General features: G+C 35.5%; 1 protein-coding gene and 1 long non-coding RNA gene across 2 annotated transcripts in view; both read right to left on the bottom strand.

Annotated features, from left to right (window-relative positions):
- The window catches only part of LOC137614463 (uncharacterized), a 37,257-nt gene extending 31,800 nt beyond the window's left edge, over window positions 1–5,457 (bottom strand). The window contains exons 1-3 of the mRNA XM_068344268.1: window positions 3,236–5,457; window positions 2,753–2,983; window positions 2,253–2,540 (exon numbers count right to left, since the gene is read on the bottom strand). Of these exons, the coding sequence (XP_068200369.1) occupies window positions 2,253–2,540; window positions 2,753–2,983; window positions 3,236–5,457 (2,741 nt within the window). The remainder of the gene's footprint in view (window positions 1–2,252; window positions 2,541–2,752; window positions 2,984–3,235) is intronic.
- LOC137659423 (uncharacterized) overlaps window positions 1–26,403 on the bottom strand; it is a 438,871-nt gene that overhangs the window by 116,600 nt on the left and 295,868 nt on the right. The gene's annotated exons all lie outside the window — the stretch shown is intronic.

Genomic DNA, 26,403 nt, shown 5'->3' on the forward strand with positions numbered 1-26,403 from the left:
ATCTAGGGGTATTTTGATATGATAAATCCATTGCAGCATGGTGCCAAAGCGAGAAATGACCGGAAATGGATCAAAATGGCATCTGTTTCAAGATGGCTGCCATTTCGTGTAATATCTGTATAGATAAACATATTTTGTCAGTTTGACTGAACAAAGTGATCTACACTCAATATGTATACCTCAGTGAGTTCATTTTTAATGATTTAATTGAATGAACACATTCTTGTTGCCTTAAATCCAAGATGGCCGCCAAAACAGAGGGTTTAGACTATCTCTGTAATTTACGGAATTGTCTCCATTGATTGCAATTTTTCACAAATGATATGGAAACATCAGTACTGATTTTGAACAATGTTACACAGATTGCAGCATCACAATTAGTAGTTTTTAATAACATATAGTTATATGTAATGAATATATTTTATTGTAACTGGTACTACTTCACATGGGATACGATATTATGTTGAACTAGGTATCAAAAAGTAGTCTAGCTGCGGGCGGCTAATGCAGGTGCAACTGATGATAAACTTAAACAAAAGTGCACACAGGCTCAAAAGTTAAAACTTAATTCACTTTTAACATAAAACATTTGCTAATTTTTTAAACTGTCCACAACTGCTAAAACAAACTAGACAAAATTATTTATGCATGGCTGGTCTTCTTTGGATCTCTTATGACAAAGGATTGTACATTGAAGTTTAGATTTGAAACAACTGCACTTGTTTGATTGGCAGCCAGTTTTACAATTACATGACACCATTTCAATGACAGCGTCTGGAATGGGATGATTTGTCATCATAACTGGTATCAATTTCTGTTTCTCACTATCTAAGTTGAACCCCACGGAGATCAGAGCATTTGTTTTCATTTCAAGTACAGGCTCAGTAGCATTTTGCCATACATGCGCTTGAAGGAAGGCACGAGAGATGTGCAGCCGAGCTGCATCACTAGTAGGGGGTATTTCTTCTGGGCGATTGGTAGTCAATATACTCTTAACTCGCATGGCGTCCAACGATGATGACTGGTTGTCTTTGTACAATCTGCACATGAAGACTTCAACGTGCTTGTAGTCAATTTCAGATGGGCTTTTAAGGTTAGTATTGTCCAGAAGATTGTGGAAATCCTTAAAAGTATTCCATGCAGTTGATTTGCCAATGCCATATATATAACTCGTGGTATCACATCCAGTTAAAGAGTGAAGAAGGGGGATAGATATAGGATCCATGCCTTGGCTTATGATTCCTTCTACCACAAATTTGATGTCTGTGATCTTTTGTTCTTTTCCAATCTGCTGCTGTAAATACACTTTCCTATTTCCAAAATGTTTGTAGTTGGCAAGAAGAATCACAAATACATCAGTATCCTGTGACACTACCACAATATGTTCCGCGGTTGAATTGACTATGCTTAATACCATACGGGTATCTGCTTCCTCATGGTCAGACTCCATGCTATCTAACTGTATGCCCAAAGAGGATGAACGGACATCCATGGGGTCTTCAAATGCCCCAGAGACAACAATAATCTTATCTTGAGGTGCATTTTTGATGAGAGTATCACCAAGGAGCTGCTGCAGAGCAATCTTGTTATCATTTATGCTCAAAAAGCTTTTGAAGTTGTCACCTTGAGGCAGGTTTACTTCTGGGGAAATTACTTTTGGCACCGCTTTGCGTTTTTGTTTTCTTTTTCCTTGTTTGTCTTTGGATTTAGAGGCCCTAGCACTTCGTGTGTCATCTTTGATGGAAGTTCCATCATAGCGGTCCATCACAATGTCTATCCTTGTGCTTGGAAACTTATATACCCCCTTGCAGTACTCTGTAGCAAATTCTCCGAATGTACTAATTGATTTAGTTGAAACCCTGTAGACATACGCCATCCCATCAACAACATGCTGTGAAGAAGTGGGGTCTATTTGGGGAACAATTTGGGAAGGCTGAACTTTTGCAGTTTCACAAATGTTGTTGACTAGATCTGACTTGTTTCCTTTCCTCATGGTCTTATCTGTATAAAACAGTGCAATGGGGACAGACATCATTTCATGCTTTGCGATATGTTGCAGATCTACTGGCCTTCCAGCTTCATATGCTACACAGAGACGCTGTAGCACACCTCTGTTTGCATTTACAACTTTATTTTGCTGAGAGCCTGTTTGGTCCACTTCAAATAAGTTAGAAAAAGTGGGACTTTTCATTTTCTTCATTGCAGCACTGAATAGTACACTTGGTTTAGACTGTCCAATAGCGCGAACAAGCCTTTCCTTCATAAACCTTTTCACCTCTTCCTGGCCTTTAGATTCACTTTCTAATAATGACTCTTCAATTTGGGGAGGAGCTACATCTTTATTGATGATTGTTGTTAGCTTATCTGGGTTACGTCCTTCAAACAAGTTATACTTAAGCATCTGTTCAACCAGCTTGTCTTCATACCTAGCTTCAAGCTTCAGTTCACTTGGTGTCAAGTCATTTTCATTCTGGCTGACATTATAGTAGTCACATGCATTGGTAGTGATAGTCGACCTTGCATGAAATGACAACATCCACCTGAAAAAAATAGTAACAATATCTAAAACTTTATTTCATTATCAATTGTAAAACTAAAATATGAATTGTTACAAATATATTAAAAACAATTATAGTTTCTGATAAATGTACGTGTTGCCTATGGGTTAGATGATAATGTGCAAAGTGTTTAACTACAAATATTAGTAAAGTTAAAATTATATCAGATAGAAAGTTTTACACAGAAATCATACTTAAGTGTAGCACTGTCAATCTGTGTGATGGTAGAAAGTCCACCTGATGTTTTTGCAGCAGCATTCACCCATTCAGTTGCATGATCTACGTCCACAGATGTGAAAGATGCCTCATCCCTCCACTGAACCCCGTACCCATCAGTCTCAAAACGAGTCAGAACAGCAGAAGGCAAACACTTCATCTCTGCAATGTATATGCTACCCCATTTAGCATATTTTTGGTGATCGTAGCTGCAAGAAAAATAACACATATTGAAAGGAATATATATATATATATATATATATATGTATGTATGTATGTATGTATATCGTGGGTCTTTAGTAAATAATGAACAAGGTAAGTCACTAATCAATAAATCCATTGCTGAATAAAACATAACATGATAATAGTTAGTTCAACAAGCCGAACTGTGAAACATCTTAACTAATAAAGGCTTGTTAAATGTTATTCATTTCAGTATAAACTAAATCAGATCATCTTACCGCATAAAGGATGCAACCATTCTCGTGAAGGAGTTGAGATGTAGCTTAAAGTCGTCCAATCGCTGAGCACGTGTGAAGGCAAGCAGAACTTGTACCATATCCATGTAGGTCCAGAAGAAGCAAAAGTTCTTGTCCTGCTTCTTCATAGCCAGAAATTCTTCTAGGACATCAAAGAACTCTGATGTGTTGATACGTGTGAGGAGCGGTTGTACTGGATCTTCAGCTTTTGATGTGGTGTTTATGTCATCATAGATATCAAGATGAGACTTATTTAAAAACTCTAAGAATTGAGGCATCAATATTCTCCAAGCAGCCTGCCATGTTATCTTATGCGTTCTCAGACCGGCTTTGTAATCACGGCCATGAAGTATCTTATCTACATCCCCTTCAGTTAGAATGCCTGCCTCGACCCACAACTGTGGAAGTTCTGAATCAGCAATATGATCCCCTATCGTTCCCATGTATATATTAGAAGAGTGGAGTCCTCCTAAACGGAAATGCACATTACTGTCTCCTCGAGTCCATATGGTCTCCTGTGCTGGGGCATAAATAGCCTGATCTGCAACAAACCACACATGGTCATCACCAACTTTATCTGCAATGACCTTAGCTCGCTCTATACATGTGTTAATGGTATCATGGTCGTCTGCCTTGGCATTAAGAAGTGGCATCAGTCCAACAATGGTAGCAGGGCGCTTGTCACTCTTATGTAGTTCCTTGTTGAACTCTGTCCAGTTTGAGGTTTTTTTCTTGTGTATGTCTATTGCTGATCTAACCACATTAAATACTAAGTCTTTGGCTTTGGCTTCTCTGAATGATCTATTCCCGCTGTTCATGGTTTCCATATCAAATAGACTGTTAACGTCGCTTTCTGATAGATGGAAGGGTGGTTCCTTTACAACAGTTTTGTTAAGCTCAATCACCTTATGCACCACATCAGGTACATCAATTGTGTATTTAGAAAAAGCTATGTCGGAGATAGATTGTTCATGAGTTGGGCCTGGTTGGAAACTGACCTGCTGAGTGCCATGATAACCAGCATTGTGTCCTGCAATTGCAGATTCTTTTAGACAGTCAATATTGTCCGTACCAAATTGTATGGGTCGCCCTAGTACCAAATTGAGCGGAGGAACTGCACCAGTCTCCGGATCTATATTCTTGAGAGATATCTCGGATAATGCGGTGTCAGCTTGCAGACACTGTTTGTATGAAATAGTCTGTCCTGCATTGTGGAGGAGATTGACAAGTCGTTTATTCCTCCCTGAGATCTGGTGAGCTGCTAGACCGAGTGAATACTGTTTTGGGGGAATGATTTTGCCATTACTGACTCCGTAAGTCAAGTCCTGACAAATATCTAAAATCCCTTTTCTTAGCTTGTCAGCATTTTTCTGCTCAACTTCTCGGGTATCATCTCCATCATCTACATCCAGTATTTCTGAGCCACCATACATTATGGCCATGAATACATACAGACCTTCAGGTACTGATGCATATGCATTCTCCTCTGTAAGTTCGGCTTTCTTATTTGGAGTATGCTGTAGTATCAAATTCCTTAAATATAGTGCAACATGAACCATCTGGACCATTTCATTTTCATTATATGCAGGTAGTTTCAAAGCATGTTCATCAATAGAACCAGTGTTCAAAATTTCACAGACATCTACCTGGGATAACGAAGAAGAGATAAGGAGATCATCTTCAAGTTCTGTACCTTGGCGAGGAATAATAGTTATATCAGGCAAGAGTTTTGTAAGTTTGTACTTAAAGAATGCACGTCTTGATTCATAATAATAAGGTACCACCAAAGACTGTTCATTACATAGGTCTTGAAATCGACTCCAGCATTCAGATACTAAAACTGCTTGACCCCGACACGTGCGCCATTGAATTTCCAGTTTCAGTTGATTGAATATAGCGTTATGAGAAGCTTGGCTTATGCTACTTTCCTCACTGCATACTGTTACACGAGCTCGATTACGTAAACATAGTGAGTGATAAAGGACATCACCAGCTATAGCATCCCGAGCAGATTCCAATCTTGCCATAAGTTCAAAATCACCCATAGCAATGTTTTGTAACTTTTCGTGCATACTGAATGTTCTGGCACATGACAGCTCACCACTTTCTACCCCAGAACAACATAACACACAGTGAGTGCCCTTTATGTAAGTTTTGTCCTGACTTCTAAGGAATACTCTTCCAGAATTATCCAAACCACCCATGTCCATATCAGTAGCGTCTGCATTATCAGAAAAACGGTCGAGTTTAAGTTTGCTCATGAAATTAGGCCTACATTCACGGTGCCATACTAGCTTGGGATGATCAGTTTCCTGAAAGATATCATCTAGTATAGCCAACGCCGCTGTTATGCAGGCTGGCCTCTCTACCTTGTTTTTCCAGAGTTCACATTGTGATTTTATGTCTTGAATATTTGTAACATCAGAAACAGGCTTATTTTTCCTAAACTTTGTCTTTGGGTCCTTCTTATCATTTTGACAAACAAAGCACTTCTGCTCATAATCAAACCGTGCTGGGCGCTTGGCCGATGACGCCATATCCCTAGTTATTATACTTCTACGATGCAGTTATTTCACAACCTATTGCTGAAATGAGAACATATTATTACCCCAAACTATCTATACTAATATAATTTATATGAAAACATCATAAACGTTGTCCTGTAAAATGAATAATCAGTTTGATTTTGTGAATATTTAAACAAAAAATGTAGAAATTCAAAAAATAAAGGGCAATGTTAACGTATACATTTTAGTGGCCATCTTGAATTTAAGACTACACAAATTCATAAAATCAATAAAATTACTTGAAATAGACTCGTTTAGTCCCAAACAGTAAAAACAGATAATTTTGTTCAATGAAATGGACAAAATATTGTTATCTTCGCAGAAAATGGTACGAAATGGCGGCCATCTTTAAATGGACGCCATTTTGAGCCATTTCTGTTCATTTTTCGCTTTGGCACCATGTTGCAATGGATTTGTCATGTCAAAATCTCCCAAGATAGAAAATTTCATAATTTTGGGCAGAAAAACTACCACCCCAATGGAATTTTTAGTTTTGGACCCTGACTACTTGCTGAACATGGCGGTGTACAAACCCTCTCACCACGTTGAGGTGTCCCCACTTTGAAAGGGAACAACCAAAAATACAACAAATCCAGATTCTATCAATTCAACTTATCAATTTGGCACAGCTTCCAAATCAATTAAATAAAACTTATAGGGCTTATAGTATCCTTTTCCAATTAGGGTTAAAGCTTAGCTAATAATAATAATAATAATGATAATAATAATAATAATAATAATAATAATAATAATAATGGTAGGAATATTAGAAATTGAATTTTAACTTTTCAAAATTATATATCTTTTAAAGATATGGAGATATATAAAACTCGAGTCCTAAAGAGCTGGTCTCAATACATTCGCGAGATAAAATATATTAAATATCATTGAAAAAAGTTCGAAACTAAAACCTATAATACCCCAATTAAATCTTGTCTATTAAACCTGTGCTTCTTGAAAGTATCCAAATCTTAAAAAAAAAAAAAAAAAAAAAAAAAAAAAACAGATAAACCCAGAATCAGATGCTTTCCTGACCAAAACATTAAATGTGTGTGGTTTAAAAACAGTACATTCAGAAAATAGACGTTGGATGGTTATAATATTGCCCCATACCCTAAACTTTGGCAAAAGATCGAGCTGTACACATTGAAAAGTCATGGTTTAACTCAGAGTCGCCCAGCCTTTAGATGAAAGATAGGAATAAATCTATCACCCAAAATCAAGTAAATAAACCATGTATAATGTTAACCAGAGCGACATCCACCTTGAAAGATATCACATTAGTCCATTTAAACGTTTACTGTATAAAGTACCCTTCAGCATTTCGTTCAATTATATTAATTGGAAAAGTATTAGTAGTTTCTCCTTTCCCCAAGCCCACCCCACCCGTCCTCTGCTGCCTATCTACGCCAGCGGACTAAGAACCTCCTTCAACCAATATCTAATATTTCCTAGCGCCTATTCTACCCCATGAATCCACCCAGAGAGAGAGAGAGAGAGAGAGAGAGAGAGAGAGAGAGAGAGAGAGAGAATGAGCCCTATTCAAGTGGATCTGAACATTGAGAGATTGATCGAAAGCAATGAGGATAAACCTCATTCAAAATTATAGTTTCGAAACGTCATCTGTACTTTGGACTAACCATGGTATTTGGAAAAAATGACGCTGGGTGAAGGGAGGCCATTCTTTCATTCAGTGCTTCTGGGGGGGGGGGGGGGGCAGTTGCATTTGTGAGTTAAAAGTCCTGAGGTTACACAGCAAAATGCAAGAAATGAAGACTGGAGATTTTGGTCAAGGAAATTATGACGCCATTCATCACAGGCTTATATGTCTGGTTCAATATTTAGATTGTTTAATAGAAAATACATTTACATATTTAAAATCATATAAAATATAACATTTAAATGAACGAGAGCATCTACAGCACATCAACACAACCAGAATATTAACGACGGAATTACATCATAGAGATGATATTTTCATCTCTAGTTTTATACATTTTTGAGAAACGAACCACAAAGTAATCGACTGAGGGTAATCTTGCCATAAAAGAACGCGCAATTTTTTCGGAGTACCAATTTTTATTATAATATGTTATTATTATTATTATTATTATTATTATTATTATTATTATTAGTATTAGTATTATCATTATTATTATTATTATTATTATTATTATTATTATTATTATTGTTGTTATTGTTGTTATTGTTGTTATTATTATTATTATTGTTATTAACCGTTGTTGTTGTTATATTCTTATTATTATTCTTATTATTATTAGTTATTATTGTTATTATGAACAATTATTAACGATTATTAACTATTGTTGTTGTTGTTACAATATTATTATTATTATTATTATTATTATTATTATTATTATTAGCTAAGCTAAAACTCTAGTTGGAGAGCAGGATGCTATAAGCCCAAGGGCTCCAACGGGGAAAAATAGCTCAGAGAGGAAAGGAAATGAGGAAATAAACGATATCAGAAATAATTATCATTCAATAAAATATTCTAAAAATATTGTATTGCGAACTATCTTAATTCTCATACTCTATCCAGGGGCTTCTTGCGTTAAAAGAATCCTGGGTTCATTTAAAACATGATTTATTTACATTACCGATTTTCTATAAGGAGGAGCAACTCGATGTTGCCAGAGAGAGAGAGAGAGAGAGAGAGAGAGAGAGAGAGAGAGAGAGAGAGAGAGAGAGAGAGAGAGAGAGAATTTTAAACTTGGTTGACACGTTCTCTCCTCATTGTTTGCATATGGGAAATCAATTTCGTTGTTACTGATCTTCAGATATTAAATATTTTCAACTATTACTACTCATACAGTTTGATCATTTCTTTCCTCACTGTATTTTTTTTTTATTGGAGCCCTTGGGCTTATAGCATACTGCTTTTCCAACTAGGGTTATAGCTTAATTAGTAATAATAATAATAATAATAATATTCCAACACCTGGAAACTGGAAATTTCTTGCCAGCATGTGAAACAATTCGCTTCATTATCCCAAATACATAGAGAGAGAGAGAGAGAGAGAGAGAGAGAGAGAGAGAGAGAGAGAGAGAGAGAGAGAGAGATTAAAGCAGGTTCTACTTCAGAACTAAGTAATTATCGCCACGGAGGAAGGCTAAATTATATAAATTCAAAAGCAAAAATATATTTGGCCGGTTTTAGTATAAACTATAGTCCAAGTACTAAGACTAAGGAGGCCATTCAGTATCAACTAATACCAAAGTAAAGATGGAACCCAACTAATATTGAGCAAAGTGCCGTCAAATATTTCTTACTGATGACAGAGTTGCTCCCAAAGCTGGAAAAGCAGAACAAAAAACTGACCAAGAGTGTGGAGCAGGCATACTGTTGACGCCGCTGTGCTGTAAGCGTAAGAGGCTTCATCTACCGGTAAGGTCAACACGAGAAAGGAGTTATAATGTGTAGGATGAAACTAGAGTTGCTTTTAATCAATAAAGGTCTATAACTAATATCTTGGAATTTACTGCGAGGGCAACTTTACCTTAGCTGATACGAATCACCTAAAAAATAATAAATCTTAAATGTGAAAGTGGCTGGGAATTGACATGTACGCTGAGAGAGAGAGAGAGAGAGAGAGAGAGAGAGAGAGAGAGAGAGAGAGAGAGAGAGAGATTTTAATATCCAACTGATCTGTAGGATCCAGGTAAACATCTAAAATGGTAAAAACCAGACTGAAGAAAGGAATCAGGAACGAAGGTAGAAAAGATGGCTAAAAAGAGTGTGTGCAGCGAAAGGTTCAAGGGAAGCTGCAAAGACTAAGTACTGAATACAGATCAACGCTAAAAAATAATGAAAGGTATTCAAAATTTCTGGACGGAGAGAGGGAGGAGTTTGCATTTAATGACAATGATTATGAAATGCATTAATTGGCTAGAGTCAGTTTTAGGGAAGACCTTAACAAGAAAGCAATTGCACACAGGGTCCCTCCATCACCTTGACTCATTACTAATAGGATTAATAGCTCTATTAATCCTGATTAGTAAAGGAACTAGTCGAAAGAGACCCCTTGCAAATGCAGACTTATAATAATACGATGCATTCCCCAGAGATCAAGGCTTTTCTGTTATATCATGGTCCATAAAGACGGTGTTGCAAAACAATTTCTTTTCAGAGCAAATGGAAATGAAACAAAAGAGGCCGCTTTAATCTATCAATATATGAAGTTTGCTTGGTTAAATTATTTTGATTAGGAACAATAAACAAATTATGTATTACTGGCCTTTATACACCGTCGCCCCAAAACCCCTCGATTTAACTATTCGTTTGCTACCGCCAAGGTAGAGAGAGGAGAGAGAGAGAGAGAGAGAGAGAGAGAGAGAGAGAGAGAGAGAGAGAGAGAGAGAGAGAGAGAGAATCACTTTCCATCTGATGTGTTCAGCACTTAATCCAATCCTACTCCTCACCTATGAAGTAAAAAGAAAAAAAAAAGTGTGACTCCATCAACACAAGGGAAATATCCTACATAACATTTCAACTCAGGAATAGACTAAAACAGAAGGAAATTTCTAAAATCAAATATGCTCGTCCTAGCAAAACAGTAACTCCATAATACTGATGCGTACTGTAGCAACGGGTTGGGTAGGGAATCTCAGCAACTAAATATTTATCTTAATGTTGTTACTGTTCTTAAAATATTTTTTCCCTTGTTTCCTTTCCTCACTGGGTTCCTTTCCCTGTTGGAGCCCTTGGGCTTATAGAATCCTGCTTTTCCAACTAAGGTTGTAGCTTAGCAAATAATAATAATAATAATAATAATAATAACTGTATCATGAAGTGAACGATAACAGGCTGACCAACAACACGGAAACAAGAAATAAAGACAAAGGCTATAAAGTGGGTGGGGCTACATGTGGGCTAAAGGACACCACACAAAAAAAAGGTGACCTCATTTCACTGCTGATTCAGTGATTCCCCAATTGTCAGTAATCTATCACAGTGAACAATCACATGCTACTTACCAGTCACAAAAGCGGTCAATTCGAGTTTAAATTTACTCTGTCCTTAATTAGCAAGAAAGCTACAGTTCAATTAAAATCTTGGTTTGTTTATATTATAGATTATCAGTAACTAACAGAGTCACTCTTGCCATTGGCTTACAACAAGAAACTAATAGATTTCTCAGAGAGAGAGAGAGGAGAGAGAGAGAGAGAGAGAGAGAGAGAGAGAGAGAGAGAGAGAGAGAGAATTAAAACTATCCAGCTGATCTGGGGTGACCTAACAAACTCAAATAGGCCAAGACGGACTGGCTGACAGACAGACGGAAACACAGACAAATAAACCAGCTGAGAAGGATAAACAGTGGGAAAGGTTTTGTGGTGGGAGGGGGGGGGGTGATTTAAGTGTGAGTAAGAGGAGGGTTGCACGCCTGTGAGGCACAAATGTGTGTTTGGGAGTCGAAGGTTAAAGGCCACTCATGAATGGCAGAGGCAAGGGACAATGACATTGCCCTAGGAAGCAGGGACAATGCCCTAGAGACTGACCATATATACATATGATCAGCTCCCAAGCCCCCCTCTCCACCTAAGCTAGGACCAAGGGGGGGCCAGGCAATGGCTGTTGATGACTCAGCAGATAGACCTATAGGCTCCCCCAAACCCCAAATCCTTAACTCACAAGGATGGTAAGGTTGCAAACACCAAAGGCACTAACAAGTCCGAACGTTACTCGAACCCCCGTCTGGCAAACACCAGGCAGAGACATTACCAATTAGGCTGCAATAATTCAAACAAAAACCTATATACCGTCAACTGAGTGATTTCAGTTGGAAGTAAATAAAATGCAATTGATAAAATATTAACAGTACGATGAATAAATAAATTGCAGATGTCTTGAATCATCTGAAGTTAAATATCACTACGGACTAAGGGGAGGTGTGTCTTTCAGATTGGCGTATTAAATATTTTACTTATCATTACCTCATAAATAATGAGTATTTTTTTTTTTTCAAATAACGTTAATAATATCATCATCAAAATATACACTATAAGCCAGACCTTTTAGAATGTAGGATGTGTGTGTGTTAGACATTAAAATGAGACCTGATGACAGATCCTCTTCAAAATGAATAGTCTAATACGGCAGGAATTGATCAAGAGAAGAGAACGGAGAAAGTTCACATCGTCATAGAAGGAGGAAAGGGATCTGTAGACCTTTGCCATGTAAGTATACCAAAATATATTGCAGCACAAGAGTTAACAGATGTAATAACAAAGTCTAAGGAAAATCTAAGGCAACGAGAGAGAGAGAGAGAGAGAGAGAGAGAGAGAGAGAAAGAGGAGAGAAGAGAGAGAGAGAGAGAAAGAGAGAGAGAGAGAGAGAGAGAGAGAGAGAGAGAGAGAGGACTAACTGGAGAAAGCCCATATATATATATATATATATATATACATATATATATATATATATATGTATGTATATATATATACATATATATATATATATATATATATATATGTATATATATATATATACATATATATACATTTATATACACTGTATATATATAAACTATATATATACAGTGTATATATATATATATATATATATATACTGTATCTATTTATCTATATATATATAATATATATATATATAAATATAAACTACATGTGTATATATATATATATATATATGTATATATTTATGTATGTATATATATGTATATATATGTGTGTATATATATATATATATATATATATATACACTTCCCACTTCCACATTTGAACCTCAACATACCGGATTGAGTGAAATAGCAAAGAAAAAACTATACAAACCGGTCAGATAAATAGACATATCAATACTAAATATGAAAAAAACTCACAATCGACTACAATGGCTTCCACATGTTCGGGTCTTCTGCATTTCGTTCAATTAGCTTAAATTAATGTGAAAACTCCGAAACACAGAGAGAGAGAGAGAGAGAGAGAGAGAGAGAGAGAGAGAGAGTGTGTGTGTGTGTGCGTGTGTGTGTGTGTGTGTGTGTAAAAAATCAACATACGTTCAGACGTCATTAGAGTACAGTTGAAATTGAATAAAGTGCAGTTGACGAGTTAATCCACAGCAAAATGGATAAATAAATAAAACCAGCTGATGTCTTAAATCATGTGAAGTTGAATGAAAAAGGAAACAGGAACCTCTAAACCTAATGAAACCAACCAAAAGCTGTAAGTGAGTGTAGCAGAAGCCTTAAATAGGCCGAAGGACGTCCTTATATTTACTGGAAACAAATAGGCTTCCCATGAAAATATGACTGAATCTTACTCGAGGGTACACTCGGGCACACTATTCTATCTAATTTCTCTTCCTCTTGTTTTGTTCAAGTTTTTTTTATAGTTTATATGGGAAATATTTATTTTAATGTTGCTGTTTTTTGGAATACTTTATTTTTCCTTGTTTTCTTTCCTCACTGGGCTATTTTCCCTGTTGGGGGCCCCTGGGGCTCATAGCGTCCTGCTTTTCCAACTAGGGTTGTAGCATAGCAAGTAATAATAATAATAATAATAATAATAATAATAATAATAATAATATGTAGGATATATTTCTTTAAAATCCTAATTGTCCCCATCACTTTTACGTAAACTTTCTTCTCTAGGCAGTGGCAAAAAGCGTCAGAGATATGGACATTCGTAATTCAAGAGAACGCATTGTGTCAACAATATACATGGAGCCGTATGCTACTTGAACAGAATCTAAACACAGATATACAAATCTCTGATCCACTTCTGAGCTTCAACCTCACAGAACCACTTCGGGATACGAACACTGATCGTTAATTTATTAGATAGAGAGAGAGAGAGAGAGAGAGAGAGAGAGAGAGAGAGAGAGAGAGAGAGACTGGACTGAATATTAATTCAGGCGAGTCCGTTTGTAGCTTTCATAAGTTTGGTTAAGAGATGTAAACATTTAAAATAATTAGTAGTAATATTTTAAAACAATAATAAAACTAATTAGCTAAAACTAAGTAGAAAAAGTATACACTCATTTCTCCACTTATGCCTTCTCTCTCTCTCTCTCTCTCTCTCTCTCTCTCTCTCTCTCTCTCTCTCTCTCTCTCAAAAACATGAGAAATAACAAACCACCTTACATTTAACTTTAAAGGAATTCGACATTTTAAATAAAATATGAAAATATATAAAAATAATCGTTCAAAACTCTTACTGTTAGCTAATTCTTAAAGGCAGATTTTTAAATTCTAGCAAGTGTGAAATAATATAACAACGCTGTAGATTTATAGTTTCATGAATAGTCCACATTGTTACTGATCTCTGATCTCAGTTAAAAGAAGGCTAAAAGACGGATAATTTCCCTACCCTCGCTTGAAAATACCATAATTTCATTTGAATTAAACATATATAACCATATCAAAAGGAAAAAAATATTTCCCCCCACAAAAGCCGCTCATGAATGGCAGAGGCGAGGAACAGTAACATTGCCCAATCAAGCAGGACAATGCCCTAGAGACTGACCATACCTACATATGATCAGCACCCAAGCTACCTCTCCACGCAAGCTAGGCAAAGGCTGATGATGACTAAGCAGATAGACCTATACTCTCTACAAAACCGCCCGCCCCCCCATCCTTATCTCACATGATGAGTGAGGTTGCAGCGATCAAAGGAACTAACGAGTTTGAGTGGCTCTCGAACTCCAGTTTGGCAATCACCAGTGAAAGGACGTTACCACATAGGCCACCACAAACCATAAAATTGTCCCCATGTGAACCATCACCCTTTGGTTTGAGAACTGACACTGAATCTATACACAAGTAAGTAACGAACACTGTGTGTGTGTGTGTGTGTGTGTGTGTGTGTGTGTGTCATAATCAACCGGTATTCAATTTGAATTGAGGATATTGGAAAATGTAGCCAACATAAAGTACAACTGAGGTAATAGTTGCAGAGATTTCAAGACAAGATAAAAGAAACGAAGACAGATTTAGAACACACAAGTTCATTTCATTTATCACGGTCATGAAATTATATAAATTGATATCAAAATGTTTAATGCATTACTCGAGAAAATAAATGTGCAAATAAATCTTATTAATGTTATAAAAATCAAATTGTACTTTTAATCGAGAATGTATTTTCAGTCAATATAAATATTTTGAGCAGTACAGCTATCTTATCATAATAACCACACCTTAGTTGGCATTGCTTTCATCCCAGAGAGAGAGAGAGAGAGAGAGAGAGAGAGAGAATGGCTTTAAATTGTTATCAATAACATCTAAATGTTACTTTCAACGAGTATTAAGAGGCTTGAAGGTTGTTCTCTTTGGATAAACTCACAGAATATTACGAGAATGAAACTATTCCAAAATAAATTATGAACATTATTGGTCCTTTACAAAAAATTGTACTACCTTTCAAAACCATAAATACTCCCATACCCACACAAGAAAGAACGAGGAGAAGTGTGCCCATGTTAACTATCACCCTGTTTTGACAATTGATACAATTTATCCACGAAAATTTGCAGTGTGCGTTATCTCAAGAGCTTTGGCTTTCGTCCTGTTTATTTATTTCAAAATCTTGTCTTCTCTGGAAATTCACGAATGGGTTCATGTATTACGGCTATATACCCAAGCGCTGGGGCCTGTCAGCCCATTCCGCTACCAGATTGCTACTGGAGAAAACTTGGAAATTGAGATGTTGTACACAGCATGAGGGAAGAAATGAAATTGGGAAGGAAGTAAAAGAATATAAAGAAAGTGCTGAAAGCGGGAGAAGGAATGTACTAAGACCATCAGATAATGTCTGCGGTGCGCAGCCTGTGACACACACACACACTCACACACACACACACACAAGAGAACTATAATTGTTCTTATGGAAAAAGACAGGACAAAGAAAGTCCTAATTGAATTTCGTTAAGAATAAAAATACTAAGCGAGGCCCATTATGCATTGTTGCCATGGGAATAACTTATTATCATTATTACTAGCCAAGCTACAACCCTAGTTGAAAAGCAAGATGCTATAAGCCCAAGGGCTCCAACCGAGAACAATAGCCCAGTGAGGAAAGGAAACAAGGAAATGAATAAATGATATAAGTAGTAATGAAAAATTAAAATGAAATATTTTTAAAAAATTAACATTAAAACAGATAATTCATATATGAATTATGTCAGCCTGTTAACTTAGAGAAAAAGAGCCCAGACTTTATTACTTGTTTAAATAGACCAAACAGTTATTTTTTCCCCGTTAAACACGAATAACACCCTGTAATGTTGCACCAAGAAAGTTATATATATGACTTCAAGTAGTTTAACACAAATGTGTGTTTGTACGATAATCATCTTTGTGGTGGCCGATGTGGTAAAGTCCCTGACTGGTGAAACGCCAAAGTGGGATTAGTATTCAAGCAAACTTGTGAGGTAAGGATGGGAGGTTGCCTGGCCCTCCTTGGTCCTAGCTTGGGTGTGAGGGACCTTGGGCGCTATCTTATGTACATATGGTCAGCCTCTAGGCCCTAGAGGCTGACCATATATACAATGCCCTAGAGTCTAGGGCATTGTACTGCTTGATAGGGCAATGTCACTGTCCCTTGCCTCTGCCATTCATGGGCGGGCTTTAAACCATTAAGATGCTATCAGAGATACTCGTTCAACATCAGTGTGTCTTTCCCCCTTCTGGATAACTGCCAAATGGTCTGACAACGACAGCCAAACCTTATAAATTATGTACGTTCATATCCCCATATCAATTTATAAGCTCCAATGACGTTGCCTTCAATTTAAAAATAAAATCAAATATCTTTGCAACAAACCTTTGCAGTTTTGATTTATTGATATTTAGAGCTAATTCTAGTACACACAAAAAAGAAAAAAAAACAGTAAACATTTTGACCCTTGGTAACAATAGATGAACAAAAAATCGCATACGACAAATACCCAAAAAGTGCAGAAATATTGAAATAAAGTATTTGTGAAGAAAGAATGAGTTTAACTCATTAGAAAATCCATTCATTTTATGATGGCCCGAATACCTAATGCCTTCAAAGCCAGGTAGTAAACATGATCAATATAAAAAACATCTATAAACCAGAAGAGACTTAAACCTTTCTGGAGTCTTGCAAGTAGCAACACAGGCAATGGATAAACCAAGATAACCCTACGAAGTGTAATGTGATGACCAAAAAATAATCTAGTTTAATTTGCAATATTAAGTATGGGTTTTAAGACCTAGAATTTCAACAAAAAAATGCTGGTTTCAATAGGTTTTATTATTCTCAAAGAGAGAGAGAGAGAGAGAGAGAGAGGAGAGAGAGAGAGAGAGAGAGAGAATTTATATTTCTAATAAGGAAACGAACCCTTTCCCCGGTGTTATTTTTCAATTAATCTCGTTACTCGGCATGCATTCATAACCCCCCCCCCCCCCCCCCAGATATAAGACCAGCCTCATCAGGCCTCACATCTTACAGACCATTTCTCACTTAGAATGGAAAGCCACCTTTGCAGAAATCGCGAGTATCCCCCAGGTTCAAAAGACACTCGAACAAGGACATCGAAAGGAAATAAGGACTGGATAACTGTCCTTAAATACAAACAGTGCTGATATTTACGCGTCCAATGAATCATTATATTTACCGTCTGGACCTCTAATGGAAGCTATATAAAAAATATGCATAAGCTTTAAACTTTTTGCTTTCTTGCTACCACTACGTAGGTTACCTTACTTAGGCTCAAGACTTGATCTGGTTACGTATAAAAGTAAGTTTCGATTCGACAATTTTCATCGGTATGCAGATAATACACATCAACTTTTGTAATATCCTCATCTATACTATGAAAACCTATTTCAATATGTTGATACATTTAACCTACTTTAGATTAAAAAAAATACATTTTGTACATTTGAAAATAATTTTCTAGTCCTATTTACAGAATCAATTCAATTTTTCTTTGTATAATCACTTCATTCATAGAGTTGTTACCCCCTCTCTCTCTCTCTCTCTCCTCTCTCTCTCTCTCTCTCTCTCTCTCTCTCTAGACATACATACATACATACATATATATATATATATATATATATATAGATAGATAGATAGATAGATAGTATATGGATATATATATATATATATATATATCTATCTATCTATCTATCTATCTATCTATCTATCTATCTATATATATATATATATATATATAACGATATCAACAGCAAATGCAGCAGTTTCGAGTACAGTGCAGAACAAAGGTCTCAGCCATATTTTTAATCATGTCTCGGGTTTAGCCATTTTCATCACGACGTTGGCCACTGCACATTGGCAATGGTGGGGAGACTTTAGTCTGATAGGTCACAGCAAACCAACCTAGTACGGGTGTCCCTGACCAGCACAGCCTTGCTGATCATGTTGAGACGTAAACTCTTTCACCAAATTACGGTATTTCTGCACAAGAGAGAGTTAAAAACGATAGAGGAACCTAAAATGCAGCTGCATTAAAATAAAGTGTTTTTTTTTTTTTTTTTTTTTTTGAAGAAGAAGAAGAAGAGAGGATAGAGGGATGTATGGAATTAACCTAGAGCTGGGACTTGGACACACTGAGAAGTATGTGAAGGAATACTGTACAGTAACTTGATCAACTTTACACAGGGAATGTTGAAGAATACATTTTACCCATTAGAAAATACCCTACATTGTATCAAGTGTGGATTACCGTATTATTATTATTATTATTATTATTATTAGCTAAGCTACAACCCTAGTTGGAAAAGCAGGTTGCTATAAGCCCAAGGGCTTCAAGAGGGAAAAATAGTCCGGCGAGGAAAATAATAAAGAAATAAATAAACGATGTAAGTAATTAACAATTAAAATAAAACATTTTAAAAACATTAACAACATTAAAATACCAGGTAAAAAAACATATTCACTTTGAGCTAACAGTAATCCCATAATAACTAGAGCATTGAACTCAAAACATTTCACAAGTCAGAGAGAGAGAGAGAGAGAGAGAGAGACAGAGAGAGAATCATCGTAACTCGAGGCATCTAAACTAACAACAGGCCTGGGAGGCTAATAAGAGCGGCAATGCATACACCAAAATAACGCAGCATTGTGAACTTTGAAGAATTAAGACAGTTGAATTTACAAGTCAATTAATGCACTCAATAGCTTCTAATCGTTACCCTATATAAAAAATACATTGCCAATAAAAAAAAAATTGCAAAGTATGATGAAGTTGAATTTCATTCTACGTTTTGATTTCATTAGAAAAATGTATGAATTTGGAGTTTCAGTGACAAAGGTAGAAGGATTAAATCAAGTACATCTACCAAAGACCAAAGGAACAGTCCAATGATCTGTAACTAATGCCTACAGTACAGATTCGAAAAAAGCGATGTCGAAAGAGAGAGAGAGAGAGAGAGAGAGAGAGAGAGAGAGAGAGAGAGAGTTGTATCGGACCGTAACCAAAAAGCAAGCACAACGCATTTTCCTAAAAGAATCTAATGCATACCTACCATCTATATGACAAAGCTTGTCTTACTTTCGCAGGTCCCCCTGAATAAGACAGACGTCGTATACAAATACATGTGCCCTGTAAATTAAGGTCGAGCAGCCAACCTCGCCAACATGATAAACAGACTGTACCAACAGATAGATGAGCTTCACCCACAGATGACATTGAATGAATCACACCGGGAATCTAGAAGAGAAATCAAAGCATAGCAAGCTGAAGAGCAATAACTATTGAAACTTTCAGTAATACCGCCGTACTGTAAAACGTGAGAGTAATGGGTAAGAATAAAATGAACAATGCCCTACTTTTTAGTACCTAATGAAACGAGTTCAAACATATTACAATAAAAAAAGAGAGAAATGTTTCTAAATTCAAATGCAACCGATGCCTCAATAACTTTATTCTACTTCGCTGCCAAAGTCTACCAATCTTTTAATTTTTTAGTACTCTTAATAAAGGTTACAATACAGAGAATTCAATATTTACACGAGAAAAAAAAATTGTAAAATATTAAATCAGTTATTAAAGAACCAAACCACTAAATGTACAGCACTTCCTCTGTGCATCTATACCAATGAATCACTTTTTTGCATCACTAAATAGTCTGTGTTGGACAACATGCTAATGTGAAATGATTACTCCTCATTCGGTGCCCATTGACACATCAAACATGGCTAAGGACAACGTTGTTAACTCTGGTCATTTCAAAGTTTTTATGAATGTAATTAAAAACGTGTAGATGAATTAATCAAAATAATAATAATAATAATAATAATAATAATAATAATAATAATAATAATAATAATAATAATAATAATAAACACTAATAATAAAAATAATTATAATAATATTGAAAACAACAGTAATGATAATTCCATAACTATATTGTATCACAAAATCTCTATCCAAATTTGACTTTCATTGTACCTGGGCACTGACTGACTACATTAATCCAAGGCAAATGACGCTGTAATGATCGACGGGAAATAGAACGCAATAGCAAGCTGCATGACCATAAATCATTCCACCACAGAGAGAGAGAGAGAGAGAGAGAGAGAGAGAGAGAGAGAGAGAGGAGAGGTATTCGCGTATTAAAAAGCATATTTTTTTGCGTAATTCAAATTCAAATAAGTTAATGGCAATTACAAGTTTATCGATGCAGCATAGAAAGATGAGACTAATAGCTTTTTGACACTTTGTTAGTAATACCACCATATTTTACTGCATTATACAGTAACATGTGCTAGAAATGGATTAAGCACAGACGAAAAGAATACCATAAGAGAGAAGAAATCTTACAAATTAAATGTAATCGATGCTGCTATAACTATGTTGCACGTCACGGCCAAATCGATTCCAATCTTTACTTTTATATATAGCAACTTAGCAACACAAACCCCATTGTACCTGGGTACTGACTGACTACATTAATGCAAGGCAAATGGCGTAGTAATAATAAAACGTGCTAACAAGTTGCAGGGGCACGAGAGAGAGAGAGAGAGAGAGAGAGAGAGAGAGAGAGAGAGAGAGATTTTTCTGCCACCTCCCCCCATTGCTAATTATATCTAGGAATGCGCAATATTACAGTAAAATGCATTTAAACCCCTCTCAGGTATAAGACCAGCCCAATCAGGTCTCATGTACTAAGGACCATTTTCTATTTGTCAACATGGAAAGCCATCCTTGCAGAAATCGTGAGCATCACCCAGGTTCAACAGGTATTCGAGCAACGGCGTGGAAGGGAGAGATGTTATAACTATGGATATTTGGCACAACTGTATCGAACCGTGACCAGGAAGCCAGCACAACACACTTCACTAAAAGAATCGAATGCATAACTGCCATGTAAAATAACCAGCTTGCCTCACTTGTGCTGGACACCTTGAATTAAATAAACATCGTATACCAATACAAATGCTAAAATACAGGAATATCTGTATCCATCTCGGTATGATAATGAAGTCCCTCTTGAAGAGGTCATCGTCTTCTTTTGTCCTGGGAGGAACAATAAAATATCAAGCCATTCAAATCCACGGCCAGCATATCATTGACAATTAAAACTATAATAGATAACATTTCTTAATAACAGGCGCTTTTGATTCTTGAAAGTAAATATGATTTGCCAGAGAGATCTTGTTTAAAGCAACCCAGTTGTGGAATGATCTTCCTAATCAGGTAGTTGAATCGATTGAACTTCAAAAGTTCAAACTTGCAGAAAATGTTTTTATGTTGTTACTGTTTTTATATATAGAAGTTTTATTCCAGCTGTTACCAAGTTGTGGAATGATCTTCCTAATCGGGTTGTTGAATCAGTAGAACTTCAAAAGTTCAAAGTTGGATCAAATGCTATTTTGTTGACCAGGCGGACACGAGTCTTTTTATAGTTTATTTATGACATATTTGTTTTTGATGATGTTAATAGTTTATATATGACATGTCTGTTTTGACGTTGTTACTTATTTTAGAATGATTTATTGTTAATTTGTTCTCTTCATTTATTTATTTCCTTATTTCCTTTCCTCACTGGGCTATTTTTTCCCTGTTGGACCCCCTGGGCTTATAGCATCTTGCTTTTCCAACTAGGGTTGTAGCTTGGATAGTAATAATAATAATAATAATAATAATATATATATGTATATGTGTATAAGTGTATATATATACAATTATATATAATATATATATATATATATATAACATATATACATATATACATATATATATATATATATATATATATATATATATATATATACACAAAGTTTTCACGTCTGGAGTTTAGCCAGTTTCATCACGACGATGGCCAATACAGATTGGTGATGTTCGGAGATTTTTGTGTGATCGCTCACAGCAAACCAACCTCGTATGGGTGGCCCTGACTGGTAAGCTTTGCACATCATTGCGATACACAAAGACTTTCACTATGTTAAGCTATCCCCACTCACACTAATATTTCATCAATAAATCTAAACTAAAACCTTATACTTAGCCTCGAGATTTGATCTGTTTACGTCAAAAAATTGGAAAAGTTTCAATTCATCCATTTCTGGCTGCTATGCATTAAATTGGGTACTGAACACACAATAGCTCTAGCTATATCCTCACCTATACTGATAAAGCCTATTCCACCATATTGATACTTTAAACCTTTCAATTTCAACCTAAATTATTAATAAAAAAAGTTTTACATTGGATCAAATTTTCAAGTCTTACTCACGTCATTTTTCCTTTTAGATATATATATATAAATATATATATATATATATATATACATTATACTTATATATATATATATATATATATACATATATTATATATATATATATATATATATACATACATACATACAGTATGCACACATACTGTATTTAAACATAAGGGGTTTATATAAATATAAGCAAGTATTGCTTAAGATAATCATAAGGCTAATGCTAATGACATTTAAATTCGTTAAGACTAATATAATAAAGTAATTTCGATCTAAATATCTATTAGTTTTTCAGTAAATTTCGAAAAAACCCGTTAAACAAAAGCGTTTATAATGTCCTTCCAACCACACAGAGAGAGAGAGAGAGAGAGAGAGGAGAGAGAGAGAGAGAGAGAGAGAATAAGTTTCAGAAACCATTTTTTGGTCGATAAAATTCTTAATTAAATTGCCAAAAGGACTCTTGTAGTAATAAACCCGTTATTAGAGACAAATAGAAGATTTACTTGGGGGGGGGATAAATAATAACAATAATAACAATAACAATAATTATAATAATAATAATAATTAATAATAATAATATTGTATTAGTGGGTTCATATTATTATTATTATTATTATTATTATTATTATTATTATTATTATTACTTGGTAAGCTATAACCTTAGCTAGAAAAGCAGAATGCTGTGAGACCAGGGTCCCGCACAAGGAAAATAGCCAGTGACAAAAGGAAACCAGGAAAAATGAAATATTTTTAAGAATAGAAATATTAAAATAAATATTTCCTATATAAACTATAAAAACTTTAACAAAAGGAAGACAAATAAGATAGATTAGTGTGCCCGAGCGTACCCTCAAGCAAGAGAACTATAACTTATTTCGAGGGCAACTGATGATTTCTTAGCAAATATTTATGTAACTATCAGGAGAAAATACAAGTAGATTTCCTATACGTTTATAGAAGGGGGATTGTGTGCGCATTAATGATTCACGTATATACAGGAGCCCGTTTCTAACATGCAAGACAAACTATAAAATACCTTATTATTATTATTATTATTATTATTATTATTATTGTTACTTGCTAAGCTACAACCTTAGTAGGAAAAGCAGGCTATGCTCTAAGCCCAGGGGCTCCAACAGGGAAAGTAACCCAGTGAGGAAAGGAAACAAGGGAAAATACAATAGTTCAAGAACAGTAACGACAATAAAATGAATATTTAAAAACTTTAACAAAACAGGATAAAAAGAAATTTAGATAGAACAGTGTGCCCCGAGTGTACCCTCAAGCAAGAGAACTCTAACCCAAGACAGCGGAAGACCATGGTACAGAAGTTATGGCACTACCCAAGACTAGAGAACAAAAGTTTGATTTTAGTGTGTCCTTGTGTTAAACTGACCTAGTTATTATATTCGATACAGCAAACTATACAAGAAATACAGTTTATACAAGAAACCTATATCTAAATAATCATAAAGAACAAAATGAAAACTAATAAGCTAAATATATAGATATAAGACCCTGCAAGAAAACCACATTTGACGCAAAGTACTATTTCCGGTACAGAAAATGTTTCCATTGTTTGTACATATTTGGAAGAGAGACCGAGGAGCCATTGAACCGAACACTTGTAATGTCCAGTAAATGATAGGAAGGATCAAAGTGGTTCAAAATGAATAGTCAAAGGAATCATTTCATTAGTAAAACTTTAGTAGGACTCGTCTTACTGAGAGAGAGAGAGAGAGAGAGGAGGAGAGAGAGAGAGAGAGAATTTGACAATTTCCTACAATAAAGGCTCCAAAAACCTTCGATTTCCAGGTATCAAAATCAGAGCTAATACGCAATTATGTATTGTAAAATGTATGCATGAACTGAAGTACTCATCATAAAGTATTTTGCTATTGGCATACCAAATAATTCCTACAAATTATATCTCGGTGACAGGTGGCAGAATAAAATGGAAATACTAAGATACGCTATACTCAAGAACTGCGTGAAAATATTTGGCCTGTTATTATTATTATTATTATTATTATTATTATTATTATTATTATTATTATTATTATTATTATCATCAAGGTCTATTATCGTTATCGTTATTATTGTTATTACTTATTATTATTATTATTCATTATTATTATTATTATTGCTAAGCTACAACCCTAGTTGGAAAAGCAGAATGCTACTACAAGCCCAGCCCCTCTTTTCTGCCAGCACTCAAAAAGGTCCACATTGACTAAGACAAACAACTGAAGTTTTATCCATTCAATTCTTCGATTAGGAAAAGCTTCACATATTGGTGTGACTTTAAATCACTTTAAAGTGCTTTCAAAAACTGGATTAGACTATCGTTGAAAAATATAACGAAGGAAAAGGCTTAGTATTTTGCTCTAAATCATTCTGGCTAAAATACTGATGCGCCAGTTAATTAAAAAAGTCAGGCCTTCTTCATCATGAGGCTCAATACTACACAGTATTCTAGAAGTTTTATTCCAGCTGTGACCAAGTTGTGGAAGGATCTTCCTAATCTTAGGGTAGTTGAATCAGTAGAACTTCAAAAGTTCAAAGTTGTAGCAAATGTTTTTTATGTTGAACCAGGCTGACATGAGTCTTTTTATAGTTATATATAAATTATTGTTTAATGCTGTTAATGTTTTTTTTAAATATTTTATTTTAATTTTTCTTTACTTATATTGTTTATTTCCTTGTTTCCTTTCCTCACCGGGCTATTTTTCCCTGTTGAAGCCTTTGGGCTAATAATATCTTGCTTTCCCAACCAGGGTTGTAGCTAGGCTAATAATAACAATAATAATAATAATATGAAAGCTGGGATGAAAATACTGTACCTACAATGGAGTCAATCAATTATTAAGTATTGTCAACTAGAGGGGCACTCGGTAGAGAGCAGACCTCCGCCACGGCAGCTTATTTCTCGACCTTTTGCTTGATTTTGACCCGACCTTAGCATGTATTAATTGGCATGGATTTTCATACATTCAAATATGAACCAATTTTGAATTCTCTGTGACAACGATGTTCAAACTTTTGGCTGATTACGTGAATTGATCATTTTGCTTGACCGTGACCTCGACCTCTGACCTTCAAAAATTTAATAATTTCCAACTTTTCACATAACAGCTAATCCCTTTAATTTTCATTACTCTACGAATAAAATTGTGGCCATAAAGCTGTTCACAAACAAACACAAACTGGGGGCAGTACGTAGCTTCGTTCTAACTTCGTTGTAGGAGATAATAATAATGTAAATATTTACCTAATTGTGACATACGGGAGTAAACCAGTACCTATTCCACTACATTGGAATGAGAGAGAGAGAGAGAGAGAGAGAGAGAGAGAGAGAGAGAGAGAGATATTGGTGTCAAAGCTCAAGTTTAATAATACATACGATGTTAGGAAGCTAAAATATCAACCAGTATCTGACAGATGGAATTTAGATTTTGAGTAAAGGAGTAAGGCTTTTAAGCCATGTGCTTTGTGAAGACACCGCAAAATACTTCAGTTTGACCAGTGGTCAAAACCTAGAATGAAAAAAAAAAAAAAACACAAGTAGAATGTCACAGAGACTTCAAAACATGGTTCATATTTGAGTGTATGAAAATCCACGCCAATTAATACATGTTAAGGTCAAGGGTCAAGGTAATGCGAAAGCGTGAGAAATAAGCTGCCGCGGCGGAGGTCTGCACTCTACCGAGTCTCCCTCTAGTTGATGCTGCTTTGGATGGCACTATATGCCCTACATCGCCCTCCAAACACACACACACACACACACACACAATCCCTCGCTTTAGAAATTGGATCAAATTATAAGACTCGAAACGAAACATACAAAAACACACATTGTTTAATGGCAATAAATTATGGTTGAGAC

The sequence above is a fragment of the Palaemon carinicauda genome, chromosome 20 (genome assembly GCF_036898095.1).
Source record: "Palaemon carinicauda isolate YSFRI2023 chromosome 20, ASM3689809v2, whole genome shotgun sequence".
Lineage (NCBI taxonomy): Eukaryota > Metazoa > Arthropoda > Malacostraca > Decapoda > Palaemonidae > Palaemon > Palaemon carinicauda.